At 38.4% G+C, this 13,942-nt stretch overlaps 1 protein-coding gene across 3 annotated transcripts in view; it reads right to left on the reverse strand.

Annotated features, from left to right (window-relative positions):
* Positions 1-2,422: 2,422 nt before the first annotated feature.
* The window catches only part of LOC130246797 (POU domain, class 2, transcription factor 2), a 99,016-nt gene continuing 87,496 nt past the window's right edge, over positions 2,423-13,942 (reverse strand). For all 3 annotated transcript variants that reach the window (XM_056479939.1, XM_056479938.1, XM_056479940.1), the window contains 4 exons: positions 13,187-13,235; positions 11,283-11,430; positions 8,988-9,061; positions 2,423-6,472 (listed from right to left, as the gene is read on the reverse strand). In XM_056479939.1, coding sequence (XP_056335914.1) covers positions 6,183-6,472; positions 8,988-9,061; positions 11,283-11,430; positions 13,187-13,235 — 561 coding nt within the window. In that variant the 3' untranslated portion in view covers positions 2,423-6,182. The remainder of the gene's footprint in view (positions 6,473-8,987; positions 9,062-11,282; positions 11,431-13,186; positions 13,236-13,942) is intronic.

A 13,942-nucleotide genomic window follows, 5' to 3' on the forward strand; every position in this document is an offset into this window, starting at 1 on the left:
GCAAAAGAAACCCTAAAACGATAAAGTGACTATAATAAAATAATAAAAAAGAACCATGAAATGATAATACTTACATTAAATGATCAAAATAATATATGTAGTTTTTTTTGTAATAATCATGCCATTAATACTGTCGATTGGACTAAACTCTTTATTAAATTATCATCTAATCTTAGGGTCATTCAAACGTGTTTAGTTTATAAATCGCTCCTATTATTGTATGTAAGGCCAATGGTTAATAGTAAATTCCAGCTAGACAAGGTTCTGCATTCATTCATTCATTTTCTTTTCAGCTTAGTCCCTTTATTAATCTGGAGTGACCACGGCGAAATGAACCGCCAATTCATCCAGCATATGTTTTACGCAGCAGATGCTCTTCCTGCAACCCATCAATAGGAAACATCCATACATACTCATACACTACAGATGATTTTAGCTTACCCAATTCGCCTGTACCTCGTTTTTTTTGGACTTGTTGGGGAAACTGGAGCACCCGGAGGAAACCGGGCATATGCAAACTCTACACAGAAATACCAACTTACCCACCTGGGGCTCGCACCAGCGACCTTCTCGCTGTAAAGCGATTGTGCTACCCACTGCGCCACCATGCAGCCCAGTCTCAGGTTTATTGATCCTATTATTGTATGTAAGTTAATAGTTAATAGTAAATTCCAGGTAGACAAGGTTCTGCAGGTTCACTGTAATTTTGATGTAAACCCTGGATTACTGTTCTTATTTGCATATTTATATGAAACTTGTTAGACATAGTGCAAGGCATGGAATAAATCTTGAAGGTTCTTTTGGTAAGACAATTTACCAATGAGGTGGCATGGTGGCTCAGTGGTTAGCACTGTTGCCTCACAGCAAGAAGGTTGCTGGTTCAAGCCCTGGCTGGGCCAGTTGTTATTTCTGTGTGGAGTTTGCATGTTCTCCTCATGTTCGCGTGGGTTTTTCTCCAGGTGTTCTGGTTTCCCCCACAGTCCAAAGACATGCGGTATAGGTGAATTGAATAAGTCAATAAATAAATTGGCAATAGTGTATGAGTGTGAATGTGAGAGTGTATGGGTGTTTCCCAGTACTGAGTTGTGGCTGGAAGAGCATACGTTGTGTTAAACATGTGCTGGATAAGTTGGCAGTTCATTCCGCTGTGGCGACCCCTAATAGATAAAGGCACTAAGCCGAAGGAAAATGTACAAATGAATTCACCAATGAAATTGATCAATTTAACAAAACTCTTCCATCACAGCACTTTAACTAAACAGACCTTTGATACTTACCCAGGATTAACAGTGGTGCCAAATGTTACTTAAACCCAGGGTTAAAAAGACATTAACCTAAAATTGACAGTGGAATTTTCTCCACACCTCCAAGTATTTTAAAAAGGTATAGATAGGCCCAGTTATACTCTAAGCAAAGTTTTCTTTCACTCTTCGTTCAGGTGTAAAAAGCTCAAAATGTCTGAGCAGCGATATACTGGTAATGAACATCCAAATGTTCTGAAACCCTTCTAAAGCTTATACCAACAATAACAGGCAACTTAATTACAACTATTAAGCAGATATTAAACGCACTTGGTGTCTCGGCCTTTAAAATCCAAACAAACTTCCCAGCAGACACACAACATCATAAGACATTAATATTAGGTTAGATTTAGGTCGCCAGCGTCTAAAGACAGTGTTATTTTGACTTCCAATAACGACATGAAATGACTATATTTGGTTGATTTTGTTGGAAAGTGAGCAAAAATCCAATGTCGAGCCAATGTCTTAAACCAATGTCAAATTGATGTCAAATACTAACATTTATTCATCAGGTGTGGCAACCAAAATCCAACGTCATAGTGGTTATCTCCACACAACATCAAGCTGTAACATCATTAGACGTTGATATTTGGTTGATTTTAGGTTGTGTTGGAAAGTGACCAAAATCCAACGTCGAGCCAACATCTTAAACCAACGTCATATTGATGTCAAATACTGACATTTATTCGTCAGGTATGGCAACCAAAATCCAACGTCTGATAGAGATCATATTGGTAACGTCCACACAACGTCAAGTTGTAACTTTATTAGATGTTGATATCTTGTTGTTTTTAGGCTGCATTGAAAAGTAACCAAAGTGTGATGTCTGTCTGACGTTGGACATTGATGTCAGCCTGAAGTTGGGTTCTGATGTCAACCCGATTGTCATTTCCAAACAAAGTGCAACATCCCACAATGTTGGTGTACAACGTCAATTTGACGTCTTGTTGACATCCTATGCCTGCTGGGTTAGTCTGAAATCTAGATTTAGTTTGAAATTTTGCAGTGAAGGAGGAAAACAGAATGACACATGGACACATTTTTGGTCTAAAGTTGCACTTTAATCCTAACACTTATTGGCTGTTTGCCCCCTTCCCATCTTTGCCCACCCCGTTCCCACCCCATACAACAGGCACACAGAGAGCGATGAGTAACAGACAGTTCAACAGTTCTGAACGCAAAATCCAGATTCAAATTCCATGAAGAGCTTCTGAGGTAAGAGCGAGACACACACCGACAGAGAGGAAAAAGGATCTTCGCAAAAAACGCAGATACAGAGTCGAAAGTGACCATCGTCGTGTAGTTGGCATCGTCATCGTCAACATCAAATGTCAAAAAGTGAAGCGGGTTTGTGTTCTGAGGACAAAAGAAAAAGCATTCGCATGTTTCCTGATGAACATGTTACGACAGAACTCTTTGGTTTCAACTCTTGAGGTTTGAGGGAGAGAATCTCCCTTTGTTGACCTAATCAGTTACCTTTGGACTGAAGCTGTAGTAGTTGAAGAAAAAGCAAAACTAAACAGTGTTGCATTTGATATTCATTTTAAATTGTCAAAATAAGTGTTCTACGTTCTAATCAAAATGTAGCTAAGGTAGAAAATTCAGATAAGTCTATTTAAAAGTGAGATTGACCTCTATTTGGCAATGCAAAACAACAGAACATATACTGCACAACGACAACGATGCAGTCATGGACATTCCTGCTGTATATGGTCGGTTAATGAACAGTTTTGCGTGTGCATGTCTACAAGAACGTCCATGCATTTGAGCGCGTCTAGCATGTGCGAGGTCCCGCGGTAGAGGTTTAACTTTGGTATCATTCGGGGCCCTCTACAGCAGCGCCTTCCACACACACCAACACACACACAGAAGAGATATATACAAAAACCAATAATCACATGAGCAACGTACACATAGAAAACCAATGTAAAAAACAAAAAACCTGCCATACTGTTCTTAAAAACCGGTTGTGGGCCGGACGTTTGAACCGGACAATCTGGGGAAAGTCTGTGAACCCTTGTACTCACGCGAAAAAGACGCTAAAAAGACCCTCTCCTGAGCAACATCTCCTCTGCTCCCCTTGTCAAATTCTTAAAGCTTTTTTTCCATCTATTTGGCATTTCTAATTACACATGAGGTATATGCAGAAGCGCATCTCTCTCACTCGTTTTCCCTCATCAAACGCATCTAAAAAAATGGAGCAAATCCTAAACGAAACGAAAATTTCGAACAAGAGTTATGCATAAAATTAGCCCAGCTTTTTTCAATCTCTCGTCAAAAGTGGTGGACACGTCCTTTTTAAAAGGTGCCCATGGAAACAACAGTCAGTTGTGGTTTTTAAAACACCACTGTGTCTTTAGTTTTGTTTTAGTTTATCGAAGCTACCCCACAGTCGCCCAGTTTTGTTTTACGAAGACTTAACAAAGAGACTGAATCGATAAATTAAATCGCTATAAATACATAAATAAGCCAATAAATAAGATGAAGAGTTGGAAACATAAAAATCATCGATACACCCTCCCCTCACACAATAAATACAAATTTTCGAGGGAAAAAAAAAAATCAAAGAGAGACGGTTTAAAGCTTTTGGTCTAAAATCAAGTCATTATCATCAACATTTCATAAGGACTATTTTATCACAGCCTTTTTTTTTTACATTAGCAATAGTAAGCAGTTGAACATAGATTTTTTTTTCCTACAAAATCTATCAAAGCACTAACAGGTACATTCCCTCTAGAAGTGTAAGGTCAACTGGATCTCCAGTTGATTTGAAACCCCAGCCCCACCCCGCCCCATCTTCTACATTTCTCGTTTGTCTGCGTTTTTGTATGCATCTAAGGTCACATAGTCAAAAACGTTCCGCCGAGTGAAAGTTACATTGGCTTAGCGGTCGTGTTTCGGTTTGGTTTCCATGCTGGAGATGAGCTTCCATGTTCTCACAAACACACACGTCTCACATACAATCTCTCCTCGATGAGACCTAGCACCAATATGCTCCTTCTCCATGCGTTGTGCATTGGTTAAGTCGCTATTTGGTGTCAACAACAACGACAACAAGAACGAAAAGAAAAAAAAAACGTTTTCGATTTGGTATTTCTTCAGTTTTGGCTTATTGTTTCACAACATTCGCAATCGAAGCAAAACTTGGAAGCTACATGTTCACAGTATTGTTTCAAACCGCCTGATGAGGGAAACCTCCCCTCCCCCCACGGCACGATCAAAATGACGAAACACACGAAATATGAAAATAGGCAATACGTCACCCCATTATCCCAAAAATATAAAGCAATGAGACGAGTCATACGGCATAAACAGACAGACCAAGAGGAAAAAACTAAAGCAATAAAACAAAATATATATGTATATATATATATTCTGAAGTTCAGTTCGATGAGGTTAATAAATATTCTCCCGTCCAGGAAGGAGAGCGAACGCATCGACTTAACGGAAAGGAGGGAGGAGGTGAAGGAATGATCAAAAGTCACGTCGAGTCTTTGTTCACGTCATCGAGTCTTGCTACTCTAAAAACATCCTCCTCGTGCACCTCCTGTAGCCCACTCCTGGTTTTTGGTTTCATTCCATTGAGCAAAGTTCAGTTTTAGTCCATTGGTTTTGGTTTTGGTTTCATTTTTGGTTTCATCCGTGTGTTGCAAAAATAAAATAAGAAAAGATGGTGACATCACATGTCTTCCCTCCGCTTCTTGGTTGGTGGATTTCCCCCTGCACATTTCCCTCGGATCCTCTTCAGTCGCTGCTCCTCTTGCCTGTCGTTTGGCTCTTTTTAATCTCACGATTTTACCGAGGCACAGGAGAGGGGTCCAGAGAGGATGGAGGGCAGGGGTTTGGGGGCTCAGGGGATTTATGATAAAATTTTCCTAGCGTATGTCTGAGGTCTTATCGTCTGAGCACTTTTCAGCTGACGCAAAAGGCCAGATGAATGCTTTGGTATCCAAGAAAAGTGTGTCAAAGTTTGAAGCATGGATGCTGATGATCGATGGTGGGAATCATGGATGCGTATCACAGTAAGTTTCAGTTTATATGTGTGTGTGTGTGTAATACTGTCGAAAGTGTGGGAGAAATCCCGTTTGAATTCATCTGTTGTTGTGTTTTCGGGAGAAAAAGAAAATGCGAATGAAATGAAAAAGAATGAGGAAATCGAAATAGTTGATAGCAGAGGTAGATTGAGGAATACATTTACAACAATTTGAAAAGAAAAAAATTATAAGGGTGCATGAAAAAAAATCATTAAAATAATGAGGAAAAAAGGTTTTTGGTGTTGTGTAGAGTTAATCTGATCCTGGACAAGTCAGGTTTCAAAGTCTTAGGTAAAGCTTTTCTCTCCGATTTTGGTTTTGGTTTTTGGTATTTTGGTTTTGGCATTTTTTGTCTTTGTGAGTCTCTCCGTTCTTCTTCCATGTGTTTATTTTTGGTTTCTCTTTCTACCATCCAGTGACACTTGTCAGATGTCCTTCCTTTGTTCCATTCGCTGCCACCCGTTTTCTTTTTTTGTTGTTATTCATTCATAAAGTTTTTTTTTTTTGGCTCTCAACCCTGCCCTCAAATTCATCTATTCGTGTAGGTTTGTCCCACTCAGAAAGGAATAAATGTACATTCTTAAAGTAGCTCCGTTGAAGCCACCTCTCCTTATAGATCAATTTTTTTGGTTTAAACAGTCCCCCTTATCCAGTTCTCTCCTCATCCCTGTTCTCTTCTGCTCATTTCTCTATATTTTTGGCATTAAAAGACATTATGAAAGAGAGAGAGAGCACAAGAGAGAAATGGAGGGAGTGAGAGATGGCTTTGGTTGAAAAGGCGAGTCGTGTTTGTCTTCTTTCTTCCGCCCCTCTGACTCCCCTCGAGTGCAGCAGGTCGTTGTGGGTGTCACTCTGCCATAGCTCCACCCAGATGGGGCGGTGACGCTTCGCCTAATGAGCAGAAGGAGGCGGGGCTTGAGCAGGGGGAGATAGAGCAGGAGTCTGGGCCAGGAGGAGGGGAGGCCCTTGGGCCCATCAGACCCATGCCCGCGCCCCTCGCCAGGGGCAGTAAAGTGGGCCGGTTCAGGAAGAGGGACTGGCGAAGTCCAGCTCCTGGACCTCCAGCTCCACCCAGGAACATCTGACCGCTGCCATCAAGAGCGGAAATGGACATCTGGCCACCACTGGCAGCCAGGGCTATGATTCAGATGACAGAAGAGATAAATAAAAGAAAGCAAATTAGAGCATACTCTACATACATTTTCCTATAAAATGACTATATGGGTTGTCTGATGACCCTTTTCCACCAAAGCATTGCTGGTGCTTAAGAACATTAATTCATGACCTGCCAACATACAAAGACAGAAACTGACAAATATTACTAGCATTTAGAGCATATTATAAACAATTAAATCATTTAACTTGATTAATTTGTGCCATCATTGATGTACAGAACAGAAATGTATATATACAGTGCTCAACATATATGAGTACACCCCCCACAAATCTCTCATTTAAATGAATATTTTCTATAGGATGCTTTACAATTTTATATTTGTGTTTAGACATTAGATTAGTCAGTACTGAAGCCAAATCTGGAGCTTATCTAACAAAATAACTTACGATAACGGTCCAAAAATTAGTAGCCCAAATTTATATGTTAGAAAAATATTAGGTAAAAAATTCAGAAATAGCAAAATTCAAGAGAAGCAAAAAATATATACAATTTTGTTGAAATGTTGTAGTTTGTAATTTATTTATTTATTTTTTGCAATATTGCATGAATTTAAATGTATTATCTTTCCTCTTCTAAAGATGTTCTGTGACTAAAATATTATTTTAATAAATATATATGTTTTGTTCAAATGCACCAATATATTGTACCCATATTCAATGTAAAATGGTTAAAAATATATTTAAAATGGCGTGTTCTCATATATGCTGAGCACTGTATACAGTTGAAGTCAGAATTATTAGCCCCACTTTGAATTTTTTTTCTTTTTTAAAAATTTCATAAATTATGTTTAACAGAGCAAGGAAATTTTCACAGTATGTCTGATAATATTTTTTCTTCTGGAGAAAGTCTGATTTGTTTTATTTTGGCTAGAATAAAAGCAGTTTTTAATAATAAAAAAAACATTAAAAAAATTATTAGCCCCTTAAAGCTATATATTTTTTTGTCGATAGTCTACAGAACAAACCATCATTGTACAATAACTTGCCTATTTACCCTAACCTGCCTAGTTAACCTAATTAACCTAGTTAAGCCTTTAAATGTCACTTTAAGCTGTATAGAAGTGTCTTGAAAAATATCTAGAAAATATTATGTACTGTCATCATGGCAAAGAAATCAGTTATTAGAAACGAGTTATTTAAACTATTATGTTTAGAAATATGTTGAAAAAATCTCTGCATTAAACAGAAATTGGGGAAAAAAAATAAACGGCTAATAATTAAGGGGGGGCTAATAATTCTGACTAACTATATATAATATATATATAAATATATCATCCTCATTCAAAATATAGTAATATACACTACTGTTCAAATATATAGGAGTTTAAGATTTCAAAATGAGGAAGAGCAATCATTTATTTGATAAAAATAGTAAAAATAAATAATATATCTTATTATTTTTTATGTTATACATAATACAAAATATTAATATTAATAATTAATAATATTTTTTATTGAGACTGGAAAGTTGAATTTATACCTCAACCATGTTCAGTGAGGTAGCACTGATTTGGTGCTCTATAAAGCATATATTATTATTATTATTGTTCAAATCATTATCAGTGCTGAACACATCCTTTTATTGAAAAAAACCCCATTGCTTTCTAAATAAAACAACTGTGTGTGTCCCATTCCATCAATTAATGCAATCTTGTGAGAGAAATGTTGCTTCAAATTAAATATTTAATTATTATTTTATTGTTCAACAAATATAATAAAATTACAAAAAAGACAACAGGGTGTTTGGCCTTTTCTTTAAGGTAAACATTCAGTACAGATGTGACAGGCTGTACCTTAGCTTCAGCACAATCTGGTGGAAAAGGGGTTTCAAGAAAAGAGGATGAAGATGAGTTCATGAACAAATATAAAAGCAAAGAAATGACAGATACACTTGAAACAAGATGCAGAAACAGCCCTTCACACACACACACACAGAGTGAGACAAACAAACACATATGTAGTGAGGATGAAGATGGGATGTCCTGGCAGTGCCTCATTCTTTATCAAATACATCAGGCTCTACTCATTTAAAGGGCTAGTCCACTCAAATTTAAATTCTGTCATTAGTTACTCAGATGTTTCTTGTTTCAAACCTTTCTTTCTTCTGTTAAACACAAACGTAGATATTTCGAAAAATGCTACAAACCTGTAACCATTGACTTCCATAGTATTTGTTTTTCCTATTATAGAAGTCAATGGTTACAGTTTCTTCAAAATAACATCTTAAGTGTTCAACAGAAGATACTCATAAAGATTTAAAACCACTTGAGGATGTGTAAGTAGTAAGTAAATGTTCATTTTTGGGAGATCTATCCCTTTGAGTGTGGTTTATCTTTCTATTAAATCACTTACATGCAAGCATCTTTCTATATTCCTATGTCTCCTTTCTCTATACCTCAGATGCGTTTCTCTTAATGCATGGTGAAATGATTTTGTGACTCCATCCGGAGTTTCTGGTCGTCTGACTAAGACAAACCTTGCATTGTGGCCAGTGGGTTGCTGCTGATGAGGGCCTGGTTCATTCCTGTGCTTACACCCATCATTGTGTTCCTGTAACGTGTGTGAATTGCACAAACACACGCCATTCACACATGCAGAGAGAAGCAAGCATTTTATAATCACATTTCAAGAGCAAAAGTGTCCATCGTGCAAATAGTGTTCATTCCACATGCTGGAAAACAATACAACAGGAAAGAAGAGAGAACTGGAGAAATAACAGGGAAATCAGCAAGCGGTTTCAAAGAGGCAGGTTTCGACATAACTGAGACTAGAGGGTGAAGATTTAATCTGGAAAACACGTATGATGAGTGTGGAGTAAAGCTGTAATTATTTCAGTTCAGAAGGCTTGGTCATAATGAAGGCTGCTGACAGAAAAACAGTCACGAGCTTTAGATTTATGATCTCTACATATGTCGTAATGTAAAACGCTCAATCCTAAATTTAAGCAATTATTCGTTACTCAAAAAATAATGATTGCTGTTATTTATATTTCTTTAAAAAAGCGGGAATCTCATGCGGCAGTACAAAACTGTATTGCTGCTTCGGGATATTTCAGACATATGGACATGCTGGATAATTAAGTGGAGCAAAGCCACACCACATGCAACTTGATCTTTCATTGTTAAATGATAAAAAGTGCGCAACATTTTCACGCTAGAAACAAGCGGCAACCTCCCGCTCTCCCTCGGGAAGCCAATACGGAAGTAACTAAAACTGCAATTCATCAAAATTCCGCTAGTCCTGGCTCCATAATAGAGCAAGTTGCAATTGAGCCCACTGTTAGAATGGCCAACTTTACAGCAGAAAAAAAGGTGTTTACAGCCTGGTACAAAGAACGATTTGGGTCATATAGCTATTATTACCCTCCATGACAACTGTAAGGGGGGTGAATTTTTTTATAACTCATCCATTTCCTTTATATTAGGTTATATTAAGTTTGCATAATTAAGGGCGTGGCCACTTGAGTGACAGCTAGGTCTCGCTGGTCGCCGTCACTTCACCTCAGCTGAATCCGGCAGATTAGCCACTGATCTCGGCATAGTCATCGTATTTTTGTGCTGTTTTATGTGGCTTTACACAGTCAGCTGCCTTTTGGACTTATTTCTTACAATTATCTGATGATATGGGATGCTGTGTGCATTTAATTGTGCTCACAAACCATTCATGTGGCCTTGTTTCCCATGTGAGTAAAGTTATATACTTGTATACCATCTCTATAAATGTAATTGTTTTATTTAAGATCATTTATCATTCATATTTTTCTTTAGACCTGAAAAGCACTCCAAAATGTGACAGATTGATTAGCTGTAGGCTCTAGAACAGTCATCTGAAGCGTTATCATACAGTGTTATGCCTGGAGTTCATCAATAGTCCTGCATTTACTAACACAGACTATATCTGAAGTGTTTGGAAGTAATTCGCGTTTTCCTCCTGTTGAAAAACGTCATAAGAACAATGTTTAGTGGCTCAATATATTACTACAGTGTTTTAAAAGTCTAAACACTTTATTGATATAGTGCACAGCCAAGCACATGTGGTCAGAACACAAACGAGTCGCAGGTAATAAAGTATTAAGCGTTTCTCCCAAAGTAAAGTCTGTCTGCCAGGTCTAAGCAAAGTGCCAGCAGGTGTCTATAGCTCTGCTCACTCTCCACCTCTTTGCCCTTGTTTGGTATCCCGCCTTGGGTGCGATGACGCGCGAACAAAATGGCGACAGTTGGCCGCGCCTACTTGTAGCTTCTTTTGCAGTGTTCAGAAACCTATGGGTGACGTCACGGATACTACGTCCATATATTTTACAGTCTATGGCTAGAAAGCATGTTTTAAGTGGGGATGTAACTGATATGTTGCAATGGCCCCTTTAAATATGAGATCAATGTAGCGACTTTTGACGCTCTCGCCGCCGGAGCTGAAGGGAGATAGCGTTGTCACCAGGGCAGCCAGAGCGACCTTTAACGCACTCACCGCCTACGGTGTGAACGCACAGTAATGCATGCTAAAGTAACTTTCCCCAACACAGGAACTTACAATATATGAAATAAATAACTTAATTTCAATTAACCAACATTAACAAAGATGAATAAATACTGTAATAAATGTGTAGTTTATTGTTAGTTCATGTTAGTAATATAACCTTACTGTAAATGTTTAGATCATGTGGTATTTATATTTAATAATCATAATTATAATTAACTACAGCAATTAGTGTTATTAATTGAATTTTAAATGATTTCAGCATGTTCCCACCCAGAATAGAAGCACATGCTCTTACCCTGTGTTCAGGCCAGGGCTGCTGAGGCTGGGCGGGGTGGGGCTGACTGTGCTGAGAGGAGGCGGAGTCACAGAGGAAGGGGCGGAGCTCATGGCTGCAAGTCCACTGGTGGTTAGAGAACAAGCCACAGAAGGGGTGGGACTGACCGCTGGGCACAGAGAAGAGAGACAGAGTCAGAGTTTGCCCTCACAAAAAAAAACACTTTAAAGGTCTTTAAAAAAAAAAAAGTCTTGTTTCAGTCTTCGTTTTAAGTATATTTATAATTTAGTGTACTCCAAAACAGTGACAAAATTCCATTTTGGAAAAAATTAAACTGAAATTAACGTCAAAAGCTTGGATGTGAATAGGTGATATTTTTCACATCACCTCATTCTTCAGTTTCTCTTTAAATCATGACCAATCAAATGCTCTCTAGTATCTGACATGCCCCGCCTACTTCAAGACGCTTCACAATTGCTTTTCAACCACTCTCACTGGCAAAGCTGTAATAAAAACGAACTGCTATTGGCTGTTTTTTAAAAGGGGAGGGGCTACTCTATGCCCCACCCTCTCTACGTCTCACCCTCACCCATTTTTCAGTTGAGATTACGTCAAACGTTGAATAAAAAAAATGCACATTTCAAAGCACCTCACAAGACATTTAAAGCCTGGGACACACCAAGTTAAAGGACTAGCTGACATTTGTCTCATAAACCATGTCGTTTGCAAATATTTAAGAAATGTGACTAAATGACAGCCAGCTTCTTTGTGTTCCCTATTGACTTGCATCTTGACACTTATATAACACATCAAAAGTTAACACACTACCTACTCCTGTCGGTTATAAAAAACTAAATCAATATATAGTTCAGTTTTCTGCATTCTTCACATCATTACGAGAGGTTTTTAGAAGTTTCAGAGCCTGAATGGTGTCTGATTTTATCCACTTAATCTCGTAGCTCAAAGCACTTGAATAAATAAAGTGTAGAATTAAAAGACATGGAATATTTAGATTGTGGTCTTCTATTCAAAATGTATATCAGGTGTAAACACGTCTATTCAACATGTATATGATGTCCTGAAGTACACTTTGAATAGCTCTGTATAATCCTCTTTGATAAAGAGATGAAACTAGCCTTGGTTGTTGCTAGAAGGCATACAGCTGCGGGTGGAAGTTAACAAGAATTGTTTATATCATTTATTAAATTCAATTATACATGAATTGTATTTTATTAACATCTACCCCTACTCCAACCATCATATCAATTATACAGAGTATTATTCACATTATTTATGAAATTACCCATTCAAATGTATTTTATTAACGTCTACCTCTACTCCAACCCTCACCAACCCTTATGCTATATTGATGCAAGAATTGAGGCGGCACGGTGGTTCAGTGGTTAGCACTGTCGCCTCACAGCATGAATGCCGCTGGTTCAAGTCCCGGCTGGGTCAGTTGGCATTTCTGTGTGGAGTTTGCATGTTCTACAGAGTATAGGTGAATTGAATAAACTAACCTGACCGTAGTGTATGAGTGTGTATGGGAATGAGTGTGTATGGGTGTTTCCCAATAGTGGTTTGCGACTGGAAGGGCATCCGCTGTGTAAAACATATACCGGAATAGTTGGTGGTTCATTCCGCTATGGCGACCCCTGATAAAGAAGGGACTAGGGTTAAGGTGAATGAATAAAGGAATGATGCGAGAATCCACAGCTGTATCCCATCTAGACACTACCATTCAACAAAATCACCCTCACTGCTTGAAGATTACATTATTTTTTGCATAAATAATTTGGAATGTATTAATTGATAATGACTTGGTGTGCAAGGCTGTTGTTTTAAAATTTTTGTATTACAAATAAAAGAAAAAAAAAAAAAAGAAAATTTGTGTAATGTTTATTCCTTCTCACTGCTCGTCTTACCTGTTGTGCTGAGACTGGTTGCAACTTGAGCCAGTGCCTGACTGGACATCTACAGGAGAAAACAAAGAGACTGTAATTACGCAAAACAATCCCTAATAACAACATAGGCTCATTCTGAAAATGTACCCCTATGTACATTTCTGGAGAGTGCCAAATCCATCCCAGGAGCTACGTTTTTTGCCGTTTTCGTTTTCGCAAATCCACCAGAGGCCGCTGTGTACGCTTTTTGAGATCTCAAATTTCTCTAGCGAGTGCCATTCGCACCTGCCGCTGTCGACTGACTGACTGAGTGACTGACCGGTTGACTGACCGACCCTCCTCCTCCCCTAAACCCAGCCGACAGTGTGTTTCAATCCAGAAAAAGAAAAGCCCTCGTCTGATTTTTTTACCACGTTTTCAGATTTTACCACATTCTCACCCTGTTATTTACTTGTTTGTTTTATTTTTGGGCTTCTGTTTTTGTCTTACCTGCTTTCTGGAACCGTTCTTCGCCGAATTCGAACCCTGTCGTCGCAGTCAAGTCCCCTCTGCGTCATACGCGGCGAGACAAACATCATAGCGCCCCATATCGTTTATTTTAAAGACGAAATTCAGCCATACGTAGCTCTAGCTACATAATTCGCCATCTTCAGAACTGTATATGGGGGTACATTGTCAGAATAAGCCTGTGTGAGCCTGTAATAATGACCGTCTTCAATATTTGACTTGATTTTCATTGTACGCTGGAACATTATCATGAACAGACATGCTTCCTTT

Source organism: Danio aesculapii, chromosome 19 (genome assembly GCF_903798145.1).
Source record: "Danio aesculapii chromosome 19, fDanAes4.1, whole genome shotgun sequence".
In the NCBI taxonomy this organism is placed as follows: Eukaryota; Metazoa; Chordata; class Actinopteri; order Cypriniformes; family Danionidae; genus Danio; species Danio aesculapii.